This window comes from Mchenga conophoros, linkage group LG12, assembly GCF_057382185.1.
Source record: "Mchenga conophoros isolate Kocher_MC1m ecotype Shallow Benthic linkage group LG12, M_conophoros_male_GT1.1, whole genome shotgun sequence".
NCBI lineage: Eukaryota > Metazoa > Chordata > Actinopteri > Cichliformes > Cichlidae > Mchenga > Mchenga conophoros.
Window position 1 is genome coordinate 19,857,001 of NC_140537.1, and position 23,075 is coordinate 19,880,075.

Here is a 23,075-nt window from a genome sequence, read left to right on the forward strand (position 1 = left end):
TGCGTTACAGATTATATTCTGACCTTTTGCCATCTTGTCTGATCCATGCACAGCTTTAAAAAGAAACAGCTGCCCTAAAGCTACAGCCTCAAGGATAAATAATCATTTTTCAATATGGCGCCAAGACTAAGAGAATCATTTCTTCTTAGAGATGCAATATCACAAGTAACAGGTTTAATTCAGTCCGTTTAACTGTAAAATGTTTCGGTTACAGATTTTAAAATAAACAGGAAGTTGTATTGTACAATACAGAAAAGTGGAGCACAGATCAAACAGTTACTTTTACAATAATAATCACACAACTAGCATTTGTGACAACCTGCGCTGTTTGAAGTTCTGCAGAGGTCATTAGAGTGCATGTAGCACGCAGAGCTCTACTGCACTTTCAGGTTTTATGGTATGTAAACCTGCAATGCACTGAGTCTCAAAGTTAAAAAGAAAGTCAGTCTGAAGAAGGCACCAGTTATTTTCGGGCCTTTTTCTTTTTTGCTTTTTCTGAATCATCGTGAGCCTTCCTCTTGGCAGCAAGCTTGTTAGCCTGTAAAAAGAGAAGGAGCCCAGTTAATGGAAGATACTCAACACCAGTTACGCAACCATTTTTAAGCTCAGTGAACTCAGCGGGGGTCAACGCTGGGCTGCGCCGTTCTCTCCGCAGCGGCTACATAATACTGGTAAACACTGTGGCCTGAGATAAAATGCTCAGTATCAACACTAAAATATTCAAAGTTAAAGCTTTTAGGTTGAACAAATATTCTTAGCGAAGCGGCAATGTACGCACCTCACGGACTTTTCTTTTCTTTCCAAACATGATTTTGTCATAGAGGTACTTTTCCTTTTTCTTCATCATCATAATGGCCAGACGCTTCTCCTCTGCTTTCTCCTCCTGCTCCAAGCGTGCCTTATTTTCTACCTTCAGCTTTCCAGGTGTCACTTTGACATGTAGAGACTAAAAGGGAACGAGACGAGTCAATAAAGATTCCAAAAGATCTAAAAAATAAAATCACAATGACAAAGAAATCAGGATCTGACATATCACCTTGCCCTGGGATCTTTGTTCTTCCATTTTCTTAAGGTTTTTCTCTTCTGCTACTTCCTCTTCATCATCCTCTTCATCACCATTGTCATCCTCTTCTTGTTCTTCTTCCTCTTCCTGTTCTCCCTCCTCCTCCTCCTCTTCTTCCTCATCCTCCTCTTGTTCATTGCCTATAAAAGGAAGAAAAAGGAATTATTTAAAATTAGTGCTGCTGACATTTCAATCCTGTGTGCCTATATTAAATATTCATCTTTTATTTTCATTACTGTGTGATGCCAAAGTGGCTTTTTAGGACTCTGATCAGATAAACTATAACCTCCACAAGCTGTCTCGCTTACAGTTCTTTTAGTAAATCACAACATTTCGATCCAGCCACCAAGAACAATTTAATCATCCAATTAAGAAATGCTGGCAGTAATTATTCACATAAGCAGACCATCAGAACAGTTCTGTGTTAAAGTCTCCAAAACAATCCAAAAAAGGAAGCAAATTATTAAACTTTTTAAATCAATCACAAATATCAATTACATTCATTCAGATTAAGAGAGGCCGTGAATGTCTATTTAACTCTCCACATGACATTTTAAAAATTCTTTTATCTGTTTTCAGGTTGTTACATGGCCTCGCTCCAAACCACCTCTCTGAGTTGCTGCACTTGCACTCCCCTTTCCTAGTCGCTCAGATCAGCTGACCAACTCCTTGTATATGCCGAGGACACAGTGCAGGCTCACAGGGGACAGGACTTGGTGTAGTGGCTCCCAAATAGTGGAATTTGCTGCCATTTCACATTAAACAGGCTTCTTTAAAAAAAGGTTTTATTCAAGTGTGTTTTTCTTCCTATGTCCAACCCTTTGCTAAGTGGTTGTTCTTTATAAATAAAGTTGGCTTAACTACTTGATTATGTACAATACTCATAATTTTATGATGTAACAAAATAATGACACGAGACCATGGTTAGAGGTTATGGTTATCTTATAATTTTCCCTCCTATGCATCTGTTGTTCATTCAGATCTGAAAGTATTTTTTGTTTGTTGTTTTTAAAACTAGGACTCTGATCAGAGGGGAAAAGTCAGCGAATTGTGGGCGTGACCTGCATACACACTGAGATATAACTGAACCACACCTGGTTTTTCTCCTCGCTGTAAGGCCATCATCTTCAGTTTCTCTGGAGGCACATAGTCACCTTCCTTCTCCTCCACAAACGGAGACAGGTGAGGGGGTAGAGTCACCCCAAGGAAATAATCCTCCACAGGCAAGAGAATTTTGGCATTGACACAGTCGTATAGCCACTGGGGTTGGATGTAGTATCTAAAACAAGCAAAGGTTTCGAAAATCATCTGTTATGATGGCAAATAAGTGCATATTTTCATGCGTCTACTATGTAATAATGAGAATACAATCTTGCTCTTTGGTGAGGATTTTTTCTGCTGCAGGACCAAGGGGTGGGGGGGATGGGAAATATTCCAGTGAAAGGAGTCATTGTAAAAGTGGGTAATGTACATGAATGACACACTTCCTGTCTCTAGGATTACGAATTCTATGACAAAATCAAATACCTCTATAAGGAAAAAAAAAAACAAAAAACCTTCTCATACATGATGAAAAGCACAGCATTTCTCTACCTGTTGATATACTGTTTGCCAACACTGGGCCTGTCAATAATTTGATGGGTGATGGTCTCATCTGTCACATCGTATGTGCTACCAATGCACACAGACTTGTCCCAGGATACCTGACCTCCAAAACACCTGAAAGGCAACAGAAATACACAAAAGTGAAAAAGTCAGCTTCAGGCTTCCGTGGACGTTTCTTTGCTTCACTGTAGCATCTCTCGCTCACCTGATGACGAATGCCAGAGACTCTCTGGGAACTTCTCTGTTGAGGTAAAACTTGAGTCCCTCAAAAAGCTTCTTCTGAGCTTCTTGCTGTTTCAGTTCCTTTTCCCTAGCCTCCATCTTCTCCATGTCCTCCTGTAGCGAAGAAATAAAGGGAAAACATTAATTATTCTTCAGGGAATTTCTATTTACAATTAAATCAGAAAAGTTTAAAGTCATTGCTTTAAAAACAAGCCAGCAACTAAAAGATGATTTTTATTTATTTATTTTTAAACAACTTCCAACTTGTTGATGTATTATGGTGTCTGATCCATGACAGAGGAATTGTGCAGCTAGATTTATTGGGATTACAACCTTAAAAGAATTCCAAAAGGCAAATGTAAAAAAGCTATGTAAAAAGTACAACTCACAACTCGACAATTAATACATTTACTTATCTCTGAATTTAAGTTGCTCAGATTTAACTAAAGAATCACAGTCAGGTTCAACAAACTGTCTGAACCGGTGTTAAATTGGTCAGCAATGGTGATTAGTAGACTCTTTGTTATCTCAGCTGGAGCTGATGCACTTATACATAAAACAGTGGTTGGTGGCATCTGATGACCAATCCCAGACCTGTCTGGAGACTGAAATTTAACATATGAAAAGCAATTTAAAACCAATAAAAACATGTGACATTTAATTAAATAATCAAGGGTAAAAGCAGAAACTGTTGTGTTGTGACAATTTATATCACACTGACTATGCATGCTTTGAAGTCTAATAGAAACGACTACTCAGATGTTGGATAACCAGCTTTAAAGTACCTTATAAATAAAGTTGGCTTGGCTATCATATGTATAATACTCAAAGAATACAAAATGTAACCGAATATTAGTGCAGGCTTCATCACATAATTTCCTTAGGGATTAAAGTATTCTGATTTTCTTGCATCTTTTCCACCAGCTTAGCTTGTAGTGTTTGTTGCTTGCAGTATTACCAAGCTACTGCTATGCCTCTGCTGACTGGCTATCTTAAGACAGCAAAAACATTAACATCTCCATAACCAGCTCCTTCAGAGCCTAGACATGGCTTTGCTTGCCTCAAGATGTGGCACACAGCACCACTGCCTATTCATATGGGTGGCAGCACTAATTGCATGGATATGGAGTGGATGACCTGGCTTGCCATGTGCCAGTAACAAATGGAGTTCAATGGTCCACAACTAACAGACAAAGTCCTAGTGGTGAGATGCACTGTGTTATCCTAAAATCACCAAACAGATGCCACTGATAAGCAGTAAGCTACGACAGCTTGCCCTTGGGTCTACGTAGACTCATGGATGGCAGAAGCTGATTTTAAAGGAATGCAGTTTGTTGCATCCCCGTGGACCCCCCAGCTCTGAAATGCAACCATGGAAGTTTGCAGCCAGTTTGCTCACTAATTCCAGGTTAGGAGAATTGAATTGGCTTTTTCACCCACAATAGACCTTGAGCATACTACACCTATATCTTGAAGGGTAGATGCATTGTGACCTTACTCCTGACAACCCAGGAATAAAGTCTATGGGACCCTGAAACACCTTCAAATATTAACCTAGCCAGCGGGCAAGCCCCAGTGTGATGCTCCACTCTGGAAGCAAAGGAACTAGAGCATCTTGTAGACGGAGCTGGTCTTTGTGAACAACAGTGCAACCTGTACTTCATCAATAGGAAGTACAGGTTCCTTTATTCTGGTCAGCCTGAACACTAACCACATAACAGCAATACCATCTGTTCCAAGTTAAATTCGTGTTATTGGCTTGAAAGGGGTGTCCTCAAGGATTACCACAGCCTCACTGACTCCGACTAGAGAGTAATACCATCACTGCTCGTGCACCAACTTTCTAACTATAGACTACAGCTACAGTATCATAAATGAACCAACAAACATCTTTGAAATTTCATGCAGCCAGCAGAAAACCACTCAAGGGATTACAGTTCCTTCCTCTGAGATTATATGTCTGTGATTGAGACTCATTGGGGAAAAACCAGAGGGTTTAGATTGTCTCTAAAAAAAAAACAAAAAAACAAAACACCAAGCTCCAAAGGAACAGTGGGTGTAACTTTCCAGGAAAAGTGACAGGTTAGTAGGCTGCTTTAATAATGTGCAGATTTTATCTGTTACGTTCTCAGAACACACAGGAACGCCCGGATAAGATTCCAAAGCTCAGGTAAAATTAATACACCAGGAAGTTACACCTCATGTCTAAGTAATAATTAAGTCCTGAAGTTCCCTGCTTTGTAGTAAAGCTAATGTCTCAGAAGCACTAACATTTTTCAACCTAACTGCACGAGAAATAGACAAACAAAAAAGTTAAATAAAAATATGTGCTCATCAGGCATGTAAAAAGTTTGAAAAGAAGCCAGATATCTATAAGATCAGCCACAGTTTCCACAGTTGATCTGTTAATGCCTTAACCCCTTAAGACCGGTCGGAGCGGGCACGCTCCGTTTTGCGCAGCCATTTTTAAATTCCTGTAGAACTGGAATCACATAAGCTAGCACAATCATTTTTTTGCATATGAAACCGGAGGAGTTGTACTTGCATCTTATGCATTCAGCTTGTCCTATGACACGGTTTCCTTCCACATATAGCTTTGAAAATAAATTGAATAAAAAGCATTTGCAGCGACAACAACATAATATTCCAGAAACACGTTTTGCTGATCCGATCAGCTGTTCATAACACTTCCTACGTTGGAATAGACGTCAGCATGTCCGCCATTACCTGCCCGGAAGTGACGTCATTTTCGCGGAAAATGTAGGGTTTTTTTTTTTACCTTCAGGGCCTTACTTTTAAAAGTCATGTTTGACTTTTCCGTATCGTTTCTGGGATGCTTCAAACAAAAATTACACTGCTGGAAATAGTTTATTTTGATGCACATGCTGTTTTTTGGGGGGTAAATTTGCATTATATTTATTTTCGTTTTTCCAGCAGTATATAAAAATTGGTGTATCTAAAAAACAAAAAACACAACTATGAAGACACTCAAAATAAATTTCCTGTGGTTCAAAACTATTTTGTGCAACTTTTGTGTATTTAGTTTTGAGGGATAAACTTCTTAAATTTCTCTAACTAGAAATATATGTTAAAAAACAACCCAAAATGATTTTCATTTTGTAGTTTATTGCACGTTTTTGCAATTTATGTAGTTACTATGCACTTAATGCATATATATTATATAAATTTGGGCTATAACGGTTGTATTGACATATAGCAACTTGAAACAATCCCAAAAATGGCTCTACAGCATGTAAAAATATCAAGATAAGCTCTGGCAAACTTGGCTCTATGGTAGGTCTTAAAGGGTTAATAAAGCACTTTAGTCTGAAAGCTGTAATGTTGAAAGATCATTCAGGTGAGTTGACTTGAAAACTTTATAAAAATACAATCTGTTATTCTAATTTTTTATTCATAAAATTCTCCCGATTAAGTGCCCATGCTTGAGCAAAAAAGTTTTTCCCCCTCTGTAATTGAAAAATTGTTACACAACTGATTGTTTCAGTGGATGAAAATACTGTTTTATTAAACTGAGAACGTATTACTAAGACTTAAACTTTTTAATAAAAATTAAGAAACCCAACAAACAAAAAAAGAAGCAAAAAAGCAGAACTGTCTTTTTTGGCAAAAAACCCAAAAACACGCACACACAAAACAGAATATTTAAATAAATAAATTAAAGCAGAGTTTGAACTACCTACTACTCCTACCTATAATTATAAAAAAGCAGAATGAATTGACAAAAACAATTGTTAACTTCAAATCAGTCAGTGACAACAAGCTTCCCAGGATGAGAAACATATCGTCAGTAGCAACCAAACAAAGCTGTAAATCCCTTGTATCACAGCTTCAAAAGATCAAATGATGTAACCATTAATGTTTAACCTTAGAGACCAATTAGAGCAAAAAGAAAGAATGAAAGTATTTTCTAAGATAAGACTTTAATGATCGGACGGGGGGGGTGGGGGGGGGGGGGATTTGTGTGTTATTACAGCTCATTTACAGATAATAGAAGAATACAAGAATATAAAGCCAAGAAATACTAAATTAATAAGATGATACACTACAGTGGGGCAAAAAAGTATTTAGTCAGCCACCGATTGTGCAAGTTCCCCCACCTAAAATGATGACAGAGGTCAGTAATTTGCACCACAGGTACACTTCAACTGTGAGAGACAGAATGTGAAAAGAAAATCCATGAATCCACATGGTAGGATTTGTAAAGAATTTATTCGTAAATTAGGGTGGAAAATAAGTATTTGGTCAATAACAAAAATACAACTCAATACTTTGTAACATAACCTTTGTTGGCAATAACAGAGGTCAAACGTTTACTATAGGTCTTTACCAGGTTTGCACACACAGTAGCTGGTATTTTGGCCCATTCCTCCATGCAGATCTTCTCGAGAGCAGTGATGTTTTGGGGCTGTCGCCGAGCAACACGGACTTTCAACTCCCGCCACAGATTTTCTATGGGGTTGAGGTCTGGAGACTGGCTAGGCCACTCCAGGACTTTCAAATGCTTCTTACGGAGCCACTCCTTTGTTGCCCGGACGGTGTGTTTTGGATCATTGTCATGTTGGAAGACCCAGCCTCGTTTCATCTTCAAAGTTCTCACTGATGGAAGGAGGTTTTGGCTCAAAATCTCACGATACATGGCCCCATTCATTCTGTCCTTAACACGGATCAGTCGTCCTGTCCCCTTGGCAGAAAAACAGCCCCATAGCATGATGTTTCCACCCCCATGCTTCACAGTAGGTATGGTGTTCTTGGGATGCAACTCAGTATTCTTCTTCCTCCAAACACGACGAGTTGAGTTTATACCAAAAAGTTCTACTTTGGTTTCATCTGACCACATGACATTCTCCCAATCCTCTGCTGTATCATCCATGTGCTCTCTGGCAAACTTCAGACGGGCCTGGACATGCACTGGCTTCAGCAGCGGAACACGTCTGGCACTGCGGGGTTTGATTCCCTGCCGTTGTAGTGTGTTACTGATGGTGACCTTTGTTACTTTGGTCCCAGCTCTCTGCAGGTCATTCACCAGGTCCCCCCGTGTGGTTCTGGGATCTTTGCTCACCGTTCTCATGATCATTTTGACCCCACGGGATGAGATCTTGCGTGGAGCCCCAGATCGAGGGAGATTATCAGTGGTCTTGTATGTCTTCCATTTTCTGATGATTGCTCCCACAGTTGATTTTTTCACACCAAGCTGCTTGCCTATTGTAGATTCACTCTTCCCAGTCTGGTGCAGGTCTACAATACTTTTCCTGGTGTCCTTCGAAAGCTCTTTGGTCTTGGCCATGGCGGAGTTTGGAGTCTGACTGTTTGAGGCTGTGGACAGGTGTCTTTTATACAGATGATGAGTTCAAACAGGTGCCATTCATACGAGTGGGGGACAGAAAAGCTTCTTACAGAAGACGTTACAGGTCTGTGAGAGCCAGAGATTTTCCTTGTTTGAGGTGACCAAATACTTATTTTCCACCCTGATTTACGAATAAATTCTTTACAAATCCTACCATGTGATTTCATGGATTTTTTTTCACATTCTGTCTCTCACAGTTGAAGTGTACCTCTGGTACAAATTACTGACCTCTGTCATCATTTTAAGTGGGGGAACTTGCACAATCGGTGGCTGACTAAATACTTTTTTGCCCCACTGTATATACAACAGTAGCTGAGGTTCTATGTACACTTATACACAGTATGTGTTATGGATAGAGGGTTGTGGAAATATGCAAGTAATAAATTTAACTATTCTACTACTACTATCCCTGTGTAAGTAACATATCTATAAGTACCTGTAAACATAGGCATGTACATGCTCAATTACATTGGTGGGAACTACTGCGTTAGCGCAGTTAGCTTGTTAACGTGTTAACGCCGTCCAGCCCCACGGTAAGTCGTTAACGGAGATTTGCCGCGTTATGGCGTTAATGTCATTTCAACGAGATTAACGCTGACAGCACTAGTGGGGACACAACGAATATGACTGCACATTTATGCCGACATCATCCTAGTGCAAAGACAAGTGGAAGCAGACAAAACCAACGAGCACGCATGCTACAAACTTTACCCGAGCAATTTACCATGACACCACAGTATCGCACACACGTCCATAGATTTATAAGAGGCATTATGCATGAAGTGGTGATCTGTGTGTTTTGATTATATTTCTCAATAACAAATAGTTATGCCTTGCCTGAGTAAATCGTAAGATACATGTGATGTGTCGTGTTTTGCAAGTTAGCTTTCTTACCCCTTCACTGGGAAACTGGTCCAGTTGAGCCTCCTCCTCATCTGCAGAAGAAACCACGCGTGCCAGACTGGCACTCAGAGCTGACAGTTTCTACAAAATCAAAAACAAGGTAAGCACAAGTGTTAGCATTTACACCTCAATGTGTGCGTACTTAATAGATTTAGTTAGTTTAGTCAACAGTTTAATTTAAGCATGAGGCTTTTAAAAACATGAGTTTACACAATTTCTCTATTAGCATACTGAATGCTTTTAGGTAGACTACATGTTGAGCTCTAATTAAAGTGTCTGAAATGATATAGGGCAAGACCTCATGTTAAGTGTACTGTATGTGTAAGTTAAATTAATACACTTACAAGTTGCTTTATTACAGACACCATAACAGTTTATTTATGCAAATACCTAATCTGCCAATCACATGGCAGCAACCTTTCTTTCTGGCCAGGCTGGTGATGTCAAGGCAACAGAAACTTGAATAACCACTTATTACAACCATGGCAGAAGAGCATCACATCAATTTCGTGTAAACAACATGAAAGCATGGCTCCATGCTTCTTTGTATCAATAGCTCAGTGGCGAAATAATAATGTGGGCCCCTTAACTGGTCATCATTTAAACCCCACAACCTACCCGAGTATTGCTGCTGACCATGCTCATCCCTTTATGACCAGTGTAACAATCTTCTGATGTTTGCTTCCACCAGGATAACACACCATGAAACAAAGCTCAGATCATCTAAAACTGTTTTCAACCTGAGCATGACCATGAGTTCAATGCACTTAAATAGCTTATAGAAGTCAGCAGATCTCAATCCAATAGAGCTCCGCTGGGATGTGGTGGATAGGGAGATTTGCACCAGGGCTGAGCAGCAGACAAATGCACTAAAATCTCTGAGGAATGTTTCCCCCAACTTGTTGAATCTATGGCATAAAAAATTCAGGCAACTCTGAAGCAAAAAGGAGGTCCAACCCAGGCGTAACGCAGTGTTTCTCAAACTTTTCACATCGAGTACCACCTCATAAAATATATGGCTCTTGAAGTACCACCCCTATGACCGACATTAAAGTACAATAGTATAGGCCTACTGAACACCATATACAGTTTACACGAAACAATTTTATTTCTTATATGAATGTTATTTATTTTAACTGTCAGAAACAGAATGTGACAAGTGATAATAATAACAACAACAACAACAACTATACTGCATTAAAACATTCACAGCAGGTAGGATATCCAATCTTTAAGTGATGCCGCATGAACCCTGCTTCTGGGTACTCTGCGTTTATTAAGGCTGTTGGGTTTTTAACATGTTTTACTGCTTTGTATTTTATTCTATTTCATTTGAACAAGCCCCTAAAAAAAGTCAGTGATCACTGTCCGCCTGTCTCGGTTTTTATTACCACTAGTCATTTTAAAGCCCAGTTTTTATAACCTTATGATGTAACTACACCCCAGCCCACGCAGCAATATATTAATGACTAACCTCGCATTGTGGATGGATTATCGCAGTTGTTCTCCTGACTGAAGTTTGGTCCGTTTACAGCAGGGGTCCCCAATCCCAGTCAACAAGGACCGGTGTCCCTGAAGGACATGCGTCCTTGATCCAACACAGCTGATTTAAATGGATAAATTACCTTCTCAACATGTCTTGAAGTTCTCCAGAAGCCTGGTAAAGAACTAATCATGTGATTCAGGTGTGTTGACCCAGGGTGAGATCTAAAACCTGCAGGGACACCGGCCCTCACGGACTGGGATTGGGGACCCCTGGTTTACAACATCCTGCCGTGCGGTTACATTTGTCCCTAACCATCAGGAACCCTCACGTTAGCTTGTAGCGAGTGGGAAAATGTTAGCATTCATCCTCCAGCTTCACTGTGTTTATATTATGCTAACCATAGCTGTGTAGCTGGCCACCACATAGTATATCATTATATACCAGCTAGGTAGGACTGGGCAATATGGCCCCAAATTCATCTCGATATTTTTTAGCTGGATGGCGATATACGATATATATCTCAATAATTTTTTTTAAAGTCATAAAGTAAGAAAAGAGAGTTCTTAGTCAAAGCTGTGTCCCAGATGTCACACAGGCACTTTTGGTAACATACAGCATATATGTACATTAAAAAAAATTACTGAAAAATAAATAAATACATTATTAAATAATAATGCTTGATAAATAAAAGAAAACAATGTTGTTGTTGTGCACAACAAAAAGCTCACAATTGTGCAGTCAAAATGTAAACTAAAAGATGCTGAGCATAATAACAAAGAGACACATTTCGCAGCTGCTCTGTTCCGAAGTTCTACTGCGTGACTGACAGCCTGGAGTTTGAAATCTGCTTCGTGCCATTTATGGTCCTTATACACACAATACGGTAATAGACTATGTGCACGTTAACATATGCTACTTCTGGTGCGGAAACTCCTGTTGGGAGCTTGATTTCCGGTGTCCTATTCGCGCCTTGTTTACGGTCCAAAACAAGTTAAGCAAATGAATGAATCAAGCGGCGATTTACATTTCTATAGATGTCTTGAGCATTTACCCAATATATCTGTAAATGATGTTCATCGACTTGTCGATATTTTTTACCCCCGCGCCTCAGAGCAAAGCGATTCAAATGTTATATTTCTCAGCTGTCCCTCGTTTATCGCGGGTGTTATGTTCTAAAAATAACCAGCGATAGGTGAAAAAAAGTAGCCAATTTTATTTTTTGACAGTGCAAAACCTTTCATGGACATCGTGGACATACAGCACTGCACTTCAGAGTCACACTGCTAGGGATCGATGCAGCGATTCTGTACTGTACAGGAGAGACGTCACGGAGGAGATCGTCTGCAGCGATCAGGACGCAGGACACAATGTGACGTAAAAAAAAATAAGCATGCAAACTTGCACTAAAAAAAAAAAAAAAAAAAAAAAAAAATCTGTGAAACAGCGAGGTGAAAGGTGAACCGCGTTATAGCGACTACACTTGACTAGCTGATATCGACATAACGGGGGAAACATCTGGTTTGACTATTCTTCACCTGTAGTTTGAATGCTGAACATTTGCCTGTTTAAATCATAAGACCAGTCACTGTACAGAGATGTGTTTCTGAATGTGGACGATGTGTCTTCTGCTGCAGTAATGCAGTTCTGCTTGTGTTGAGTGATGTAAACAACTGATCATCTAAACTCTTTAAACGTCAAAATTGATCATTAGATTTTTTTTTAATGACACAACAGTGGTGAGTGTTCCCACCTTCTGCTCTTTGTAACTTAACGCGATCTTTCAGTTTTTGAGTTTTGGACATGATTTTGGAGTATATCTTCGCAGTAGGGATTGACCGCAAAGTAAAGCTACCGGAAATTTACAACCCTACATCCGGTCTCAAACCAGGAAGTTAGCATTTTCTCGTGCACAGGGTCTATACTACGTTGAAGCACAGTACGTATTACTCCGCGAGGCTCCAGACTACGGTAGCCGTAATGCTCCGACAATCCATCAAGCGGTGCAGCTCCGTAGCTTAGCAAAGTCATATTAAAACATTTTTTGACAGATTGCTGAGCGCTGTGTACCACATAAAATTGGTTTGTGGTCATCAAGCACAGAATTCATACACAAGGCGTGCTGTCAACTTTTGAGAAAATGAAAGGATTTTAGGCGTTAGCATGATTAGCTCGTTAGCACGGTTAGCTCGCTAACACGTTGACGCCGTCCAGCCCCATGTGCGGGGCGATGCACGGTAACTCGTTAACGGAGATTTGCCGTGTCCATCTTGTTGTTGCCTGCAGGTGAAGCGATGGGGGAGGGGGAGTTGTGTTCAGTGAAGGAGAGAAGCGAGGCCGAGTAACGTTGCGTAGAGACAAAAGTGGACGCAAGAGAGGCAAACCTGCGGCTCCACAAGTATAATTATAACGTAACATAGACTATATCGATATAAAGGATATTGTCACATCTTATCTCGTATAAAAATATATCGATATTTAAAAACAAACAAAAAAAAAACCTCAATATAGCGCCCAGTCCTACAGCTAGCCCAACTTCAGCAACCCTACAAAGCCACTGCTGTTTAGTTTTGTCTTCGTTTATGTCAGAAGTGATAGCAGAGTTGTACGTTTTAATTCAATCCCTCAATCAGAACATGGTATCATGGCGTGTTGGGAGTGACTAGTTATCTCCAATCATGCCTTGGGAACATGTGTTGCCGTTTAAGCAAGGAAACTTGTGTTATTTACATCTGTTATTGTTGCGTGACTCTTAACTGTTCCTGTTAATGCTACAGTGTAAATGCATTGGCTGACTGAGCGGGCGAGTGCATGTAGGGGGTTATTGAACCTCTGAAGCACTGTGTAGTACAGCTAACTATTCAATAAAGAGCTCCCCCTGAGCTCCCAATGACAACCCCACTGGATATAACCTAGTAAGGAATATGGATCATATTCAGCAGAGCACAAGTCTAAACTTTATAAATGCACATTAGCACATATCCCAGTTTTATGTCTCAGTAAAGCTGAGGGAAAATAAAGACGACTCCTGCTTGAATAACAGAATGCATTGTCTTTACAGATTGCTGAAGCCAGGAAAACAACGTACCCTGTGCTTTAAAAGCTTGTTTTAGAGGTCACCTGGGACATGTTTTTTCCCAAAAAGCATCAACAACGCTTTTGCTATCCTTCCTGGAGAAGTTGTGTGACCGAGTTCTCTCTGCCACTGAAGTGGTGATATAGTTTTAACAAAACTCCAACGCTGCTTTATGCTGGATGGTTTAAGTGAATTTATTCTGTCACTCTGGATAACCAACAAGCCTCCTTTCAATGTAATGAGCACCACAAACAAAAGACATCAGAGGTCTTTTACACTGTTTAAAACAAAGTGACTCACCTCTAAGTAACTTTCTGAATTCATGGCATAGTCATCCTCACTCTCTTCCTTAGGCCCTGACTCTCCATTACTGTCCAGCTGCAAAATGAGAGGCAATATTAACTGAGGGCAGGTCTGGTTACATATGATCAATTTATCATAAATCCTTTTTTATATTACAGTCCACGATACCTTTGGTGGGTAGACCAAGTTGAGGGAACTGTAGAGCCTGAAACTGACAAAGCCCAGCAGAGTGGTGTACAACTCTGTGAATGTTGCCATTACTCTGTAATCAACATCAACGGGGTGCTGAAAGAGAAACAAATATTAGTTTGACCATATTTCAGTGATATATTTATAAGTGTGAGTTCAATCAGAGTCACTTCCAACATAATTTTTAGTATATTCTAATTTTAAAACAGACAGGCTGCTCACAAGTTAAAGCCATCAGCAAAGTCAGTTTTCTTGTTCATAAGTGCCACACATTTTCTGATTCTTAATGAGCAGCCAAGACATTAAGGACAATTTTTTATTTACAATGTTGGCCTGGCAACCTACATTATAACCCAACAGTAATAAAGTGACTTTATTATTAGCACTGTCCCTGTTGACTGCAATTTGCCAAACTGCACTTACATCATGGGAGAACTGATATGGCACCACCCATGTAATGAGCTGTCCCATCACCTCAGCCTGATAATATATTCCCTTGATGGAGAGGAAAACCTATCAAAACAGAAACGTTTAGCACATTACAGAACACAGGTCAACCAACTCTCACAGAGTCAGATCAATAACAGGCTGGTGAACTTGCACCTTTCGGAGAGAACGTGATGCGATCACATAGTTCATCCACTCCACAGTGAGGCGTCTGCACAGCTGGATTGTCTGCACATGACATTTTCCTGTTCGAGCAAAAGTGGAGAAGAGGAAGCACATGCAGAGGGCATCGTCAATATCACGGAGGGCATCAATGAAGGTTGGATACCTGCCAAACAAAGAAGCACAAGCAATATTTATGAGGTTTTGTTTTGACAAAAACATCTTACCTTTGAAATAAAAATAAAAAACAAAGATAACTTGCATGTTAAAAGCTGTAAAAAAAAAAAAAAAAAAAAAAAAATAGATACTGACAGACTCCTAAAGACTCTGTTCTACTGTTACCCTACAATTTCAATTTAATTCATATAGTGGCAGAGAAAAAAAAGAAAAAGAGATCAACTATGCCCTCTTATGTTCAGTGTGAAGAATAACCACCCCACCTTTCTTTGATGATGTGATCCAATTTATAGGTCGGCTTGTTCTCTCTCAGTCTTTCCACTGCAGACCACTCTGTTTTTCCATAAGCCTTCTTAAGCTTACGCACAAATATCTACAAGACAAAAATAAATGTTGAAAATAACACAGGTACCAAAAAGATTGTCAACCAAATTGAAATCAAACGATAAACCAAAGACATGATGAGGAAAAACTGATTCAAGCAAAGTGATTTAAATATCCTTTTTATAGAGGTAAAGAACACTAAGGTACTGGTTTCTTATGTAATATACCTTGTACTCTCTGAACTTTCCAACAATTGGCTCATGGAGCAGAAAGCGGATGTCTTTGAGCAGGTAGAAGGTCCTTGGGGCTGTAGATCCCTTGTTCACCTTCTTCTTGTGTTTTGGCTCATGAGGGTATATGCCTTTGAGAATGCAAAGTCGCCTGAAAATCAGAGAAGAGAAATTATTTGTCTGCAACAAGGCACCTTTCTGAGAAAGGCTGGAAATCGAGATTTGGAACAAACTTGGAGAAAAGTAAGTTGCTATGATGGTATTTAAAAAAAAAAAAAAAAATGTATTTTATATATATATATATATATATATATATATATATATATATATATATATATATATATATATATATATATATATAAAATCTTATTAGGGGGGAAAAAAAATAATAGTTGATTGGTCCATTTTTGAAAATTTAAATATTGTTACATTTGAATTGCTGGTTTTACAAAAAACAAAACACCCAAAAAAAGTAATATTGGCATGGAGAGTAACACTTTCAGAACCATGGATTTATTTTGAAATTACCAACCACTGCTAAATATTCTGATCACATTCACTGAAGATGTAAGACACCTCAGAATTACTTGTTAAATTAATTTATGCACATTATATGTCAGATGTGATTTATGGATATAGTGTTGATCATAGAGAATATAACTAGGTGCAGATTCATTACTAACTACTAACATAACTTTGTCTCACTAACTTTGGCGTCAATACATTCTTTCTTGTTGATGGTAATGTTTTTACTGATGTGCTAATTAAATTTTGCTTCACTTTCGAGGCTGCATTAATACTCTTTGCATTTCACTAACTAGGAGCAGACGCAGTGAAAGAGGATGAGTTTTAATGCTGGGGTCAACCATCCAAAGCAACAGTGCACAAGAGAAGTGAAGAAGAGAGTTCAGGGAGGGTGGAAAAGATGGAAATGAGAGTCAGGGGTGATTTGTGGCAGAAGGATAGCAGCAAGAATGACAGCTAAGTATTGCAAGATGGTAGTGAGACGTGCTGTGAAGTATAATTTGGATGGGAGGCCAAGCTGGTAGAGCTGTAGATGCTGAGACTCTCAAATTTACAGTAGGAATGTAAGAATTGAGTACATCAAAAGGACAGCTAAGATTGAGAAGAGACAAAGTTAGAAATAGAAACAAGGCCGGGATGGTTTGGACGTGTAGAGGAGGAACAGTGGATAATTACTGGACAAAGGATGTTGATGAAGGAGCTGCCTGGCAGGTGGAAAAGAGGAAGACCACAGAGAAGATTCATGGATGTAGTGAAGGACATGCAGAGCGTTGATGTGAAAGGAGGATGCTAGTGACTGGACTACTGTTGTGACCTCAAAAGCCAGGAGCCGAGAAGAAATGCACTTTTGTTTGACCCTGCACAATTGTCTACCTTGTTCAATACAAACGCATGAGTTTCACAGCACCCCCCCCCAAAAAAAAAAGAAATAAAATAAACTCACTCACTGAGTTTTAAAGACTTTGCGTCATAAATGGGCCCTCGCACCTTTTCTCACCCAGAAAGCGTTAGCGTTACTATACAATAACGAGAAACTAATACAGTGCCGGCGGGGTATGACTAAATCGTGATTTAAAACACACACACACACACACACACACACACACACACACACACACACACACACACACGTGTACAATTGCTAACTGCAACGTTACCTGAAATCTGGGAGGCTGAGCTGCAACTTCTTTCGAGCTCTGTTTCTTGTGATGTAGTTGGTGGCAGAGCCCCTCTCAAACTGAAAAACATAGGAAGATGCTCATATTCAACTTGTGTTAACAAGGCACATAAGCTCATCCGCGTCCAGAAGAATCTACTGTTTGAGAAAAACAAACTTCAGCTAGCTGTTAGCTAACGGGATAGTCAGATTTTTGGTAATAAGACGCCCGACATTACGCGAACACCCACACCAACCTTTTTCTTTTGAAGACCTCCCATTTAGAGACAGTTTCTAACCCTCCACGGAGTTTTATCCAAATGTAGTTGTGTACAAATTACACAATTCGCAAGGGTACACAACAACGACCGACACAACACGCAGGAGATGCACGTGTGGCTTGACATGCGCGAAAGAGAGGCCCAAGCAGTAGGACCCAGGGGTGGGCCGTTTATTTGCCTGTTTACAAAGGAAAGCCGAAGCAGTGTTTGCACGTGAAACATTCGTACATATAAAACTTATACTCATCTTTGGGATTTTGTTGTCCACAACAAACAGCATATAGCCAACATGATGAAAAGCACCTTCTTTATTAAATCCGCAGTCATCTAAAAAATAAAATGTCGTGCCAGGAGTAAAGGTTTACATACACTCATCAATTGTGTGCTTTTAATGATTTCTTTGAACTGTTCTTTTTCCTGAGTGGAATGGTTGTACAACACACATCGTTAATGACTTTAAAAACCAAGAGCTGGGTACAGAAGTTTGATTTTCTTTTGTATTTTCTCTAATCCAAACAGTAGATTATACAAAATTGTACATACTGGTTTAAATAAATACATACAGCCCCACTTATAATTAGTTCAATGTCACTGTAAGTTACACCTCAGCCTCACACTTGATAGAGTTCAGTTATCTTGGTTTGTTTCCCAGCACAGACCTGACTTATAAGGGTCAGTATTGGACTTTTCCATTACTCTGAGAATTGGTCAATAGAATAAGTGCTTTTTAAAAAAAATCCTTTTTATGCTGGAAAGAGAAACTACCACTTGTAGCCAATCATTATCACTAAAAATAAGTTCATAGGTCATCATAGAACTGTCAGCGTCATTTATTAAAAGATTTAACCGAGTGTACGTATATGTTTAAGCCTGTATGTATCATTTTGAACCTGTGTGGATTAGAGAAAATCCAAAATAAATTCAAACTTGTGCACCCAGTTCTTGTTTCATCTTTAAAAGCTCAAAATTATGGCGTTATTTTTGTGCCACTATTCTGAGCACACGTAAAAAAAAAATTTGCAGGTGCAAAGGTTGCATTTTGAGAAGAAATTTATTTTGAGGGAAGAAAAGCTAAATTTGAGTGAACAAAATGCATTGCTGCGTGCAAAAAACGTATTTCAGTGTTTGCTATTATCCATACACACACAATAGCAGCCCCTCTCGCTCAGTTTTTGCATTTGCGCTTGCTCGCAATGTGCTGCTTGCGCTCTCAACATTTCTGCCCATTCGCGTTCAACTCTTTCTGTACGCCGTTATATTTGTGCCACAAAACCAACCAATCACAGACTTGGATGCAAAAAAAATCAGATTGGCTGTTTTGGTCTCCAATCAGCTCGAAATGACGAAACGCAATATCCCAGAATGCATTTCGTCCAAAACTCAAACGAGCTACCTTTATAGCTTTATTGAAAAAATATATAGCTATATACAGTGGGGCAAAAAAGTATTTAGTCAGCCACCGATTGTGCAAGTTCCCCCACCTAAAATGATGACAGAGGTCAGTAATTTGCACCAGAGGTACACTTCAACTGTGAGAGACAGAATGTGAAAAAAAAATCCATGAATCCACATGGTAGGATTTGTAAAGAATTTATTCGTAAATCAGGGTGGAAAATAAGTATTTGGTCAATAACAAAAATACAACTCAATACTTTGTAACATAACCTTTGTTGGCAATAACAGAGGTCAAACGTTTACTACAGGTCTTTACCAGGTTTGCACACACAGTAGCTGGTACTTTGGCCCATTCCTCCATGCAGATCTTCTCGAGAGCAGTGATGTTTTGGGGCTGTCGCCGAGCAACACGGACTTTCAACTCCCGCCACAGATTTTCTATGGGGTTGAGGTCTGGAGACTGGCTAGGCCACTCCAGGACTTTCAAATGCTTCTTACGGAGCCACTCCTTTGTTGCCCGGGTGGTGTGTTTTGGATCATTGTCATGTTGGAAGACCCAGCCTCGTTTCATCTTCAAAGTTCTCACTGATGGAAGGAGGTTTTGGCTCAAAATCTCACGATACATGGCCCCATTCATTCTGTCCTTAACACGGATCAGTCGTCCTGTCCCCTTGGCAGAAAAACAGCCCCATAGCATGATGTTTCCACCCCCATGCTTCACAGTAGGTATGGTGTTCTTGGGATGCAACTCAGTATTCTTCTTCCTCCAAACACGACGAGTTGAGTTTATACCAAAAAGTTCTACTTTGGTTTCATCTGCCCACATGACATTCTCCCAATCCTCTGCTCTATCATCCATGTGCTCTCTGGCAAACTTCAGACGGGCCTGGACATGCACTGGCTTCAGCAGCGGAACACGTCTGGCACCACCCGCAGGAGGCGCCATAGGGGTCGGGTGCATTGTGTGCCGGGTGGCGGCCAGGAGCGGAGGCCCTGGCAGACTGATCCCCCGGCTGCCAAGACTGGCAATAGGGACATGGAATGTCACCTCTCTGGTGGGGAAGGAGCCTGAGTTAGTGCGTGAGGTTGAGAGGTACCGGCTAGATATAGTCAGGCTCACCTCTACGCATGGCTTGGGCTCTGGAGCCAGTCTCCTGGAGAGGGGCTGGACTCTGTCTCAGTCTGGAGTTGCCCCTGGTGAGAGGCGGCAGGCTGGGGTGGGTACTCTAACATACCTTCGGCCGGTACGTTGGGGTTTTTCCCGGTGGATGAGAGGGTTTGTTCCCTGCGCCTTAGGGTCGGGGAACGGGTCCTGACTGTCATCTGTGCTTATGCGCCGAGTGGCAGTTCGGAGTACCCAGCCTTCTTAGAGTCTGGGTACTCCGAACGAGTGGTGGGGGGGGTGCTGGAAGGTGCTCCACCTGGAGACTGTCCTGCTGGGAGACTTCAATGCTCATGTGGGTAACAACAGCGAGACCTGGAGGGGCGTGATTGGGAGGAACGGCCTCCCTGATCTGAACCTGAGCGGTGTTTTGTTATTGGACTTCTGTGCAAATCACAGTTTGGCCATAACAAACACCCTGTTCGAACATAAGAGTGTCCATAAGTGCACGTGGCACCAGGACACTCTAGGCCGCAGGTCGATGATCGATTTTGTAATCATATCACCAGACCTGCGACCATATGTTCTGGACACTCGGGTAAAGAGACGGGCTGAGCTGTCAACTGATCACCACCTGGTGGTGAGTTGGATCAGGTGGCGGGGGAGGACGCTGGACAGACCCGGTGCACCTAAACGCGTAGTGAGGGTGTGCTGGGAACGTCTAGCAGATGCCCCAGTCCGCGAGATCTTCAACGCACACCTCCGGCAGAGCTTCAACAGCATTCCGAGGGAGACTGGGGACATTGAGTCCGAATGGACCATGTTCAGCGTCTCCATTGCCGAAGCTGCTGCATTGAGCTGCGGCCGCAAGGTGGTTGGTGCCTGGACACCAGAGGTGAAGGGAGCCACCAGGCTGAAGAAGGAGTCCTATCGGGCTTGGTTAGCCTGTGGGACTGTGGGATCAGTTCTTTCGGTCACTACCGAAAGAACGAGATCGCAGATACAAGCGGCAGAAATGAGTTTCCTCCGAAGGGTGGCTGGCCTCTCCCTTAGAGATAGGGTGAGAAGTTCGGCCATCCGGGAGAAGCTCAGAGTAGAGCTGCTGCTCCACATCAAAAGGAGCCAGCTGAGGTGGTTCGGGCATCTGACAAGGATGCTTCCTGGGCGCCTCCTGGGTGAGGTGTTCCGGGCATGTCCCACCGGGAGGAGGCCCCGGGGCAGACCCAGGACATGCTGGAGAGATTATATCTCTCGGCTGGCCTGGGAATGCCTTGGTGTTCCCCCGGATAAGCTGGAGAAGGTGGCTGGGGAGAGGGAGGTCTGGGCCTCTCTGCTTAGGCTGCTGCCCCCGCGACCCGGCCTCGGATAAAGCGGATGAAGATGGATGGATATATATATATATATATATATATATATATATATATATATATATATATTTATTTATTTATTTATTTATTTATTTATTGTAATTAATTAATTTATTTTTTAATTCCCCACTCGCCCTGTAGGCAGGCTTTATCCTTCAAGCTTGGCTCCCCTACCAGAGGCCTGGGAGCTTAAGGGTCCTGTCCAGTATCTTTGGTGTTCCCAGAACTTCACTCTTCTGGACAGTGATCATGTCATTCCTGGGATCTGCTCAAGCCACTCGCCCAGTTTGGGAGTCACTGTCCTGAGTGTTCTGATTACCACTGGGACCACTGTTGCCTTGACCCTCCACATCTTCTCGAGCTCTTCTCTCAGCCCATGGTATTTCTTGAGCTTCTTCTTTCTGATGATGCTATCCTAGCTACATCTATCACTATGGCCGTCTTCCTCTTTTTGTTCACCACTACTTTCAGACCATAAATGACACAGATATATCTGTATATACCAGCTTCCTGGTTATGGCATTCCATGCATGCGCTACCTGCTACCATCTTGCACCCTGGTGTTATGTGTTGGATTGTGTCAGGGACATCTTTGCACAGCTTGCACTTGGGGTCTTGGCTGGTGTGGTACACCATGGCTTCTATGGATCTTGTACTTGCAGCTTGTTCCTGCGCTGCCATGATTTGTGCTTCTGTGCTGTCTTTCAGTACAGCTTTATCCAGCCATTGGTTGGATTTCTTGATAATAGACACTTCTTCTATCTGCCGGTGGTACATACTGTACGGGGGCCTGTCCTTCCATGATGGTTCCCCTTCTTGCTCTTCTTCTTTCTCATGTTTCTGATGCCTGAAGTGTTTGCTAAGCACATGGTCATTTGTTGGCACCTTCCTGATGTACAGGGTTGGCTGTAGTTCAGAAGCTAGAGTACCTACTAATTGGATTCTTGGTTGTTTGATCCCTGGCTGCTCCAGACTGCATACCAAATATTCTTGTGCAAGATATTAACACCTCCAATGCATCCATCCAAGTGTGAATGTTAGATAGAAAACACTTAAGTATAGAAAAAGGGCTTGTATTAATGGGTGTGCATGGGTCAATGAAGGATGCTGTATAAAGCACTCCGAATGCTCTGATTGATTAGTAAAAGTACTCGTACAGTTCTAGGCATTCCAGGATCCACGTGTGAGTCATTGAGTCAGAGGCTTTCTTGAGGCTTTCTAGCTTCTTTAGTCAGTATCTGTGTATCATGTCAAGGCCTGGTGCTGTCCAAATCTTCATGCTTAAGACCCTTTCTCGGATGTCTACTACTAGCCACTGAGCATTATTGCTATAGGTTGCATCCATCCCCCACATGGTCTTCCAGTATTGCTAGGTCTCCAGCATTGGTGGGGCTGTTGTTCTCATATTGTTTCCCTGCCACTAAGAGTGCCTTGGATGGTTTATTCTCCTGGCTTCAGTCTTTCTGGTATACCTTTCCAAGCAGCTACCCAAGGCTGCGAGTCTTTGCTTGGCAGTTTCTAAGACCTTAGGTATGGACAGGTTATTGTACTTCTTTGGCATCCCTTTTTTCATCATACCTTTCTGCAGGTTTGACAGTTGACCATAAACATCCAGACCAACACACAGGGGTCAAAGCCAGTCATTTCAATTTAAAATCGACAATTTAAAAACTGTTTATGTGCAAAGTAAGCCATTATTT

General features: G+C 41.2%; 1 protein-coding gene across 1 annotated transcript; it reads right to left on the minus strand.

Annotated features, from left to right (window-relative positions):
* Nucleotides 1-138: 138 nt before the first annotated feature.
* Nucleotides 139-17,642, minus strand: pes1 (pescadillo ribosomal biogenesis factor 1). The gene is made up of 15 exons (XM_085294287.1): nt 17,488-17,642; nt 17,232-17,311; nt 15,547-15,700; nt 15,259-15,368; nt 14,813-14,984; nt 14,633-14,722; nt 14,189-14,305; nt 14,018-14,095; nt 9,150-9,239; nt 2,874-3,004; nt 2,657-2,782; nt 2,158-2,342; nt 1,037-1,203; nt 779-946; nt 139-538 (listed from the first exon to the last, which is right to left on the minus strand). The coding sequence occupies exons 1-15, from the start codon at nt 17,509-17,511 to the stop codon at nt 464-466; spliced, it is 1,767 nt and encodes a 588-aa protein (XP_085150413.1). The 5' UTR covers nt 17,512-17,642; the 3' UTR covers nt 139-463.
* Between the last annotated feature and the right edge of the window lie 5,433 nt (nt 17,643-23,075).

What these genes read in the sequence shown, in the direction of transcription:
- pes1 (XM_085294287.1), bottom strand. Translation starts at nt 17,511, where the DNA reads ATGGGAGGTCTTCAAAAGAAAAAG. An exon ending in CATATCAGTTCTCCCATGAT is followed by an intron (nt 14,306 to 14,632) that starts GTAAGTGCAGTT and finishes TTTCTCTTTCAG; the next exon opens with CACCCCGTTGATGTTGATTA. An exon ending in ACCAGTTTCCCAGTGAAGGG is followed by an intron (nt 3,005 to 9,149) that starts GTAAGAAAGCTA and finishes TCTTCGCTACAG; the next exon opens with GAGGACATGGAGAAGATGGA.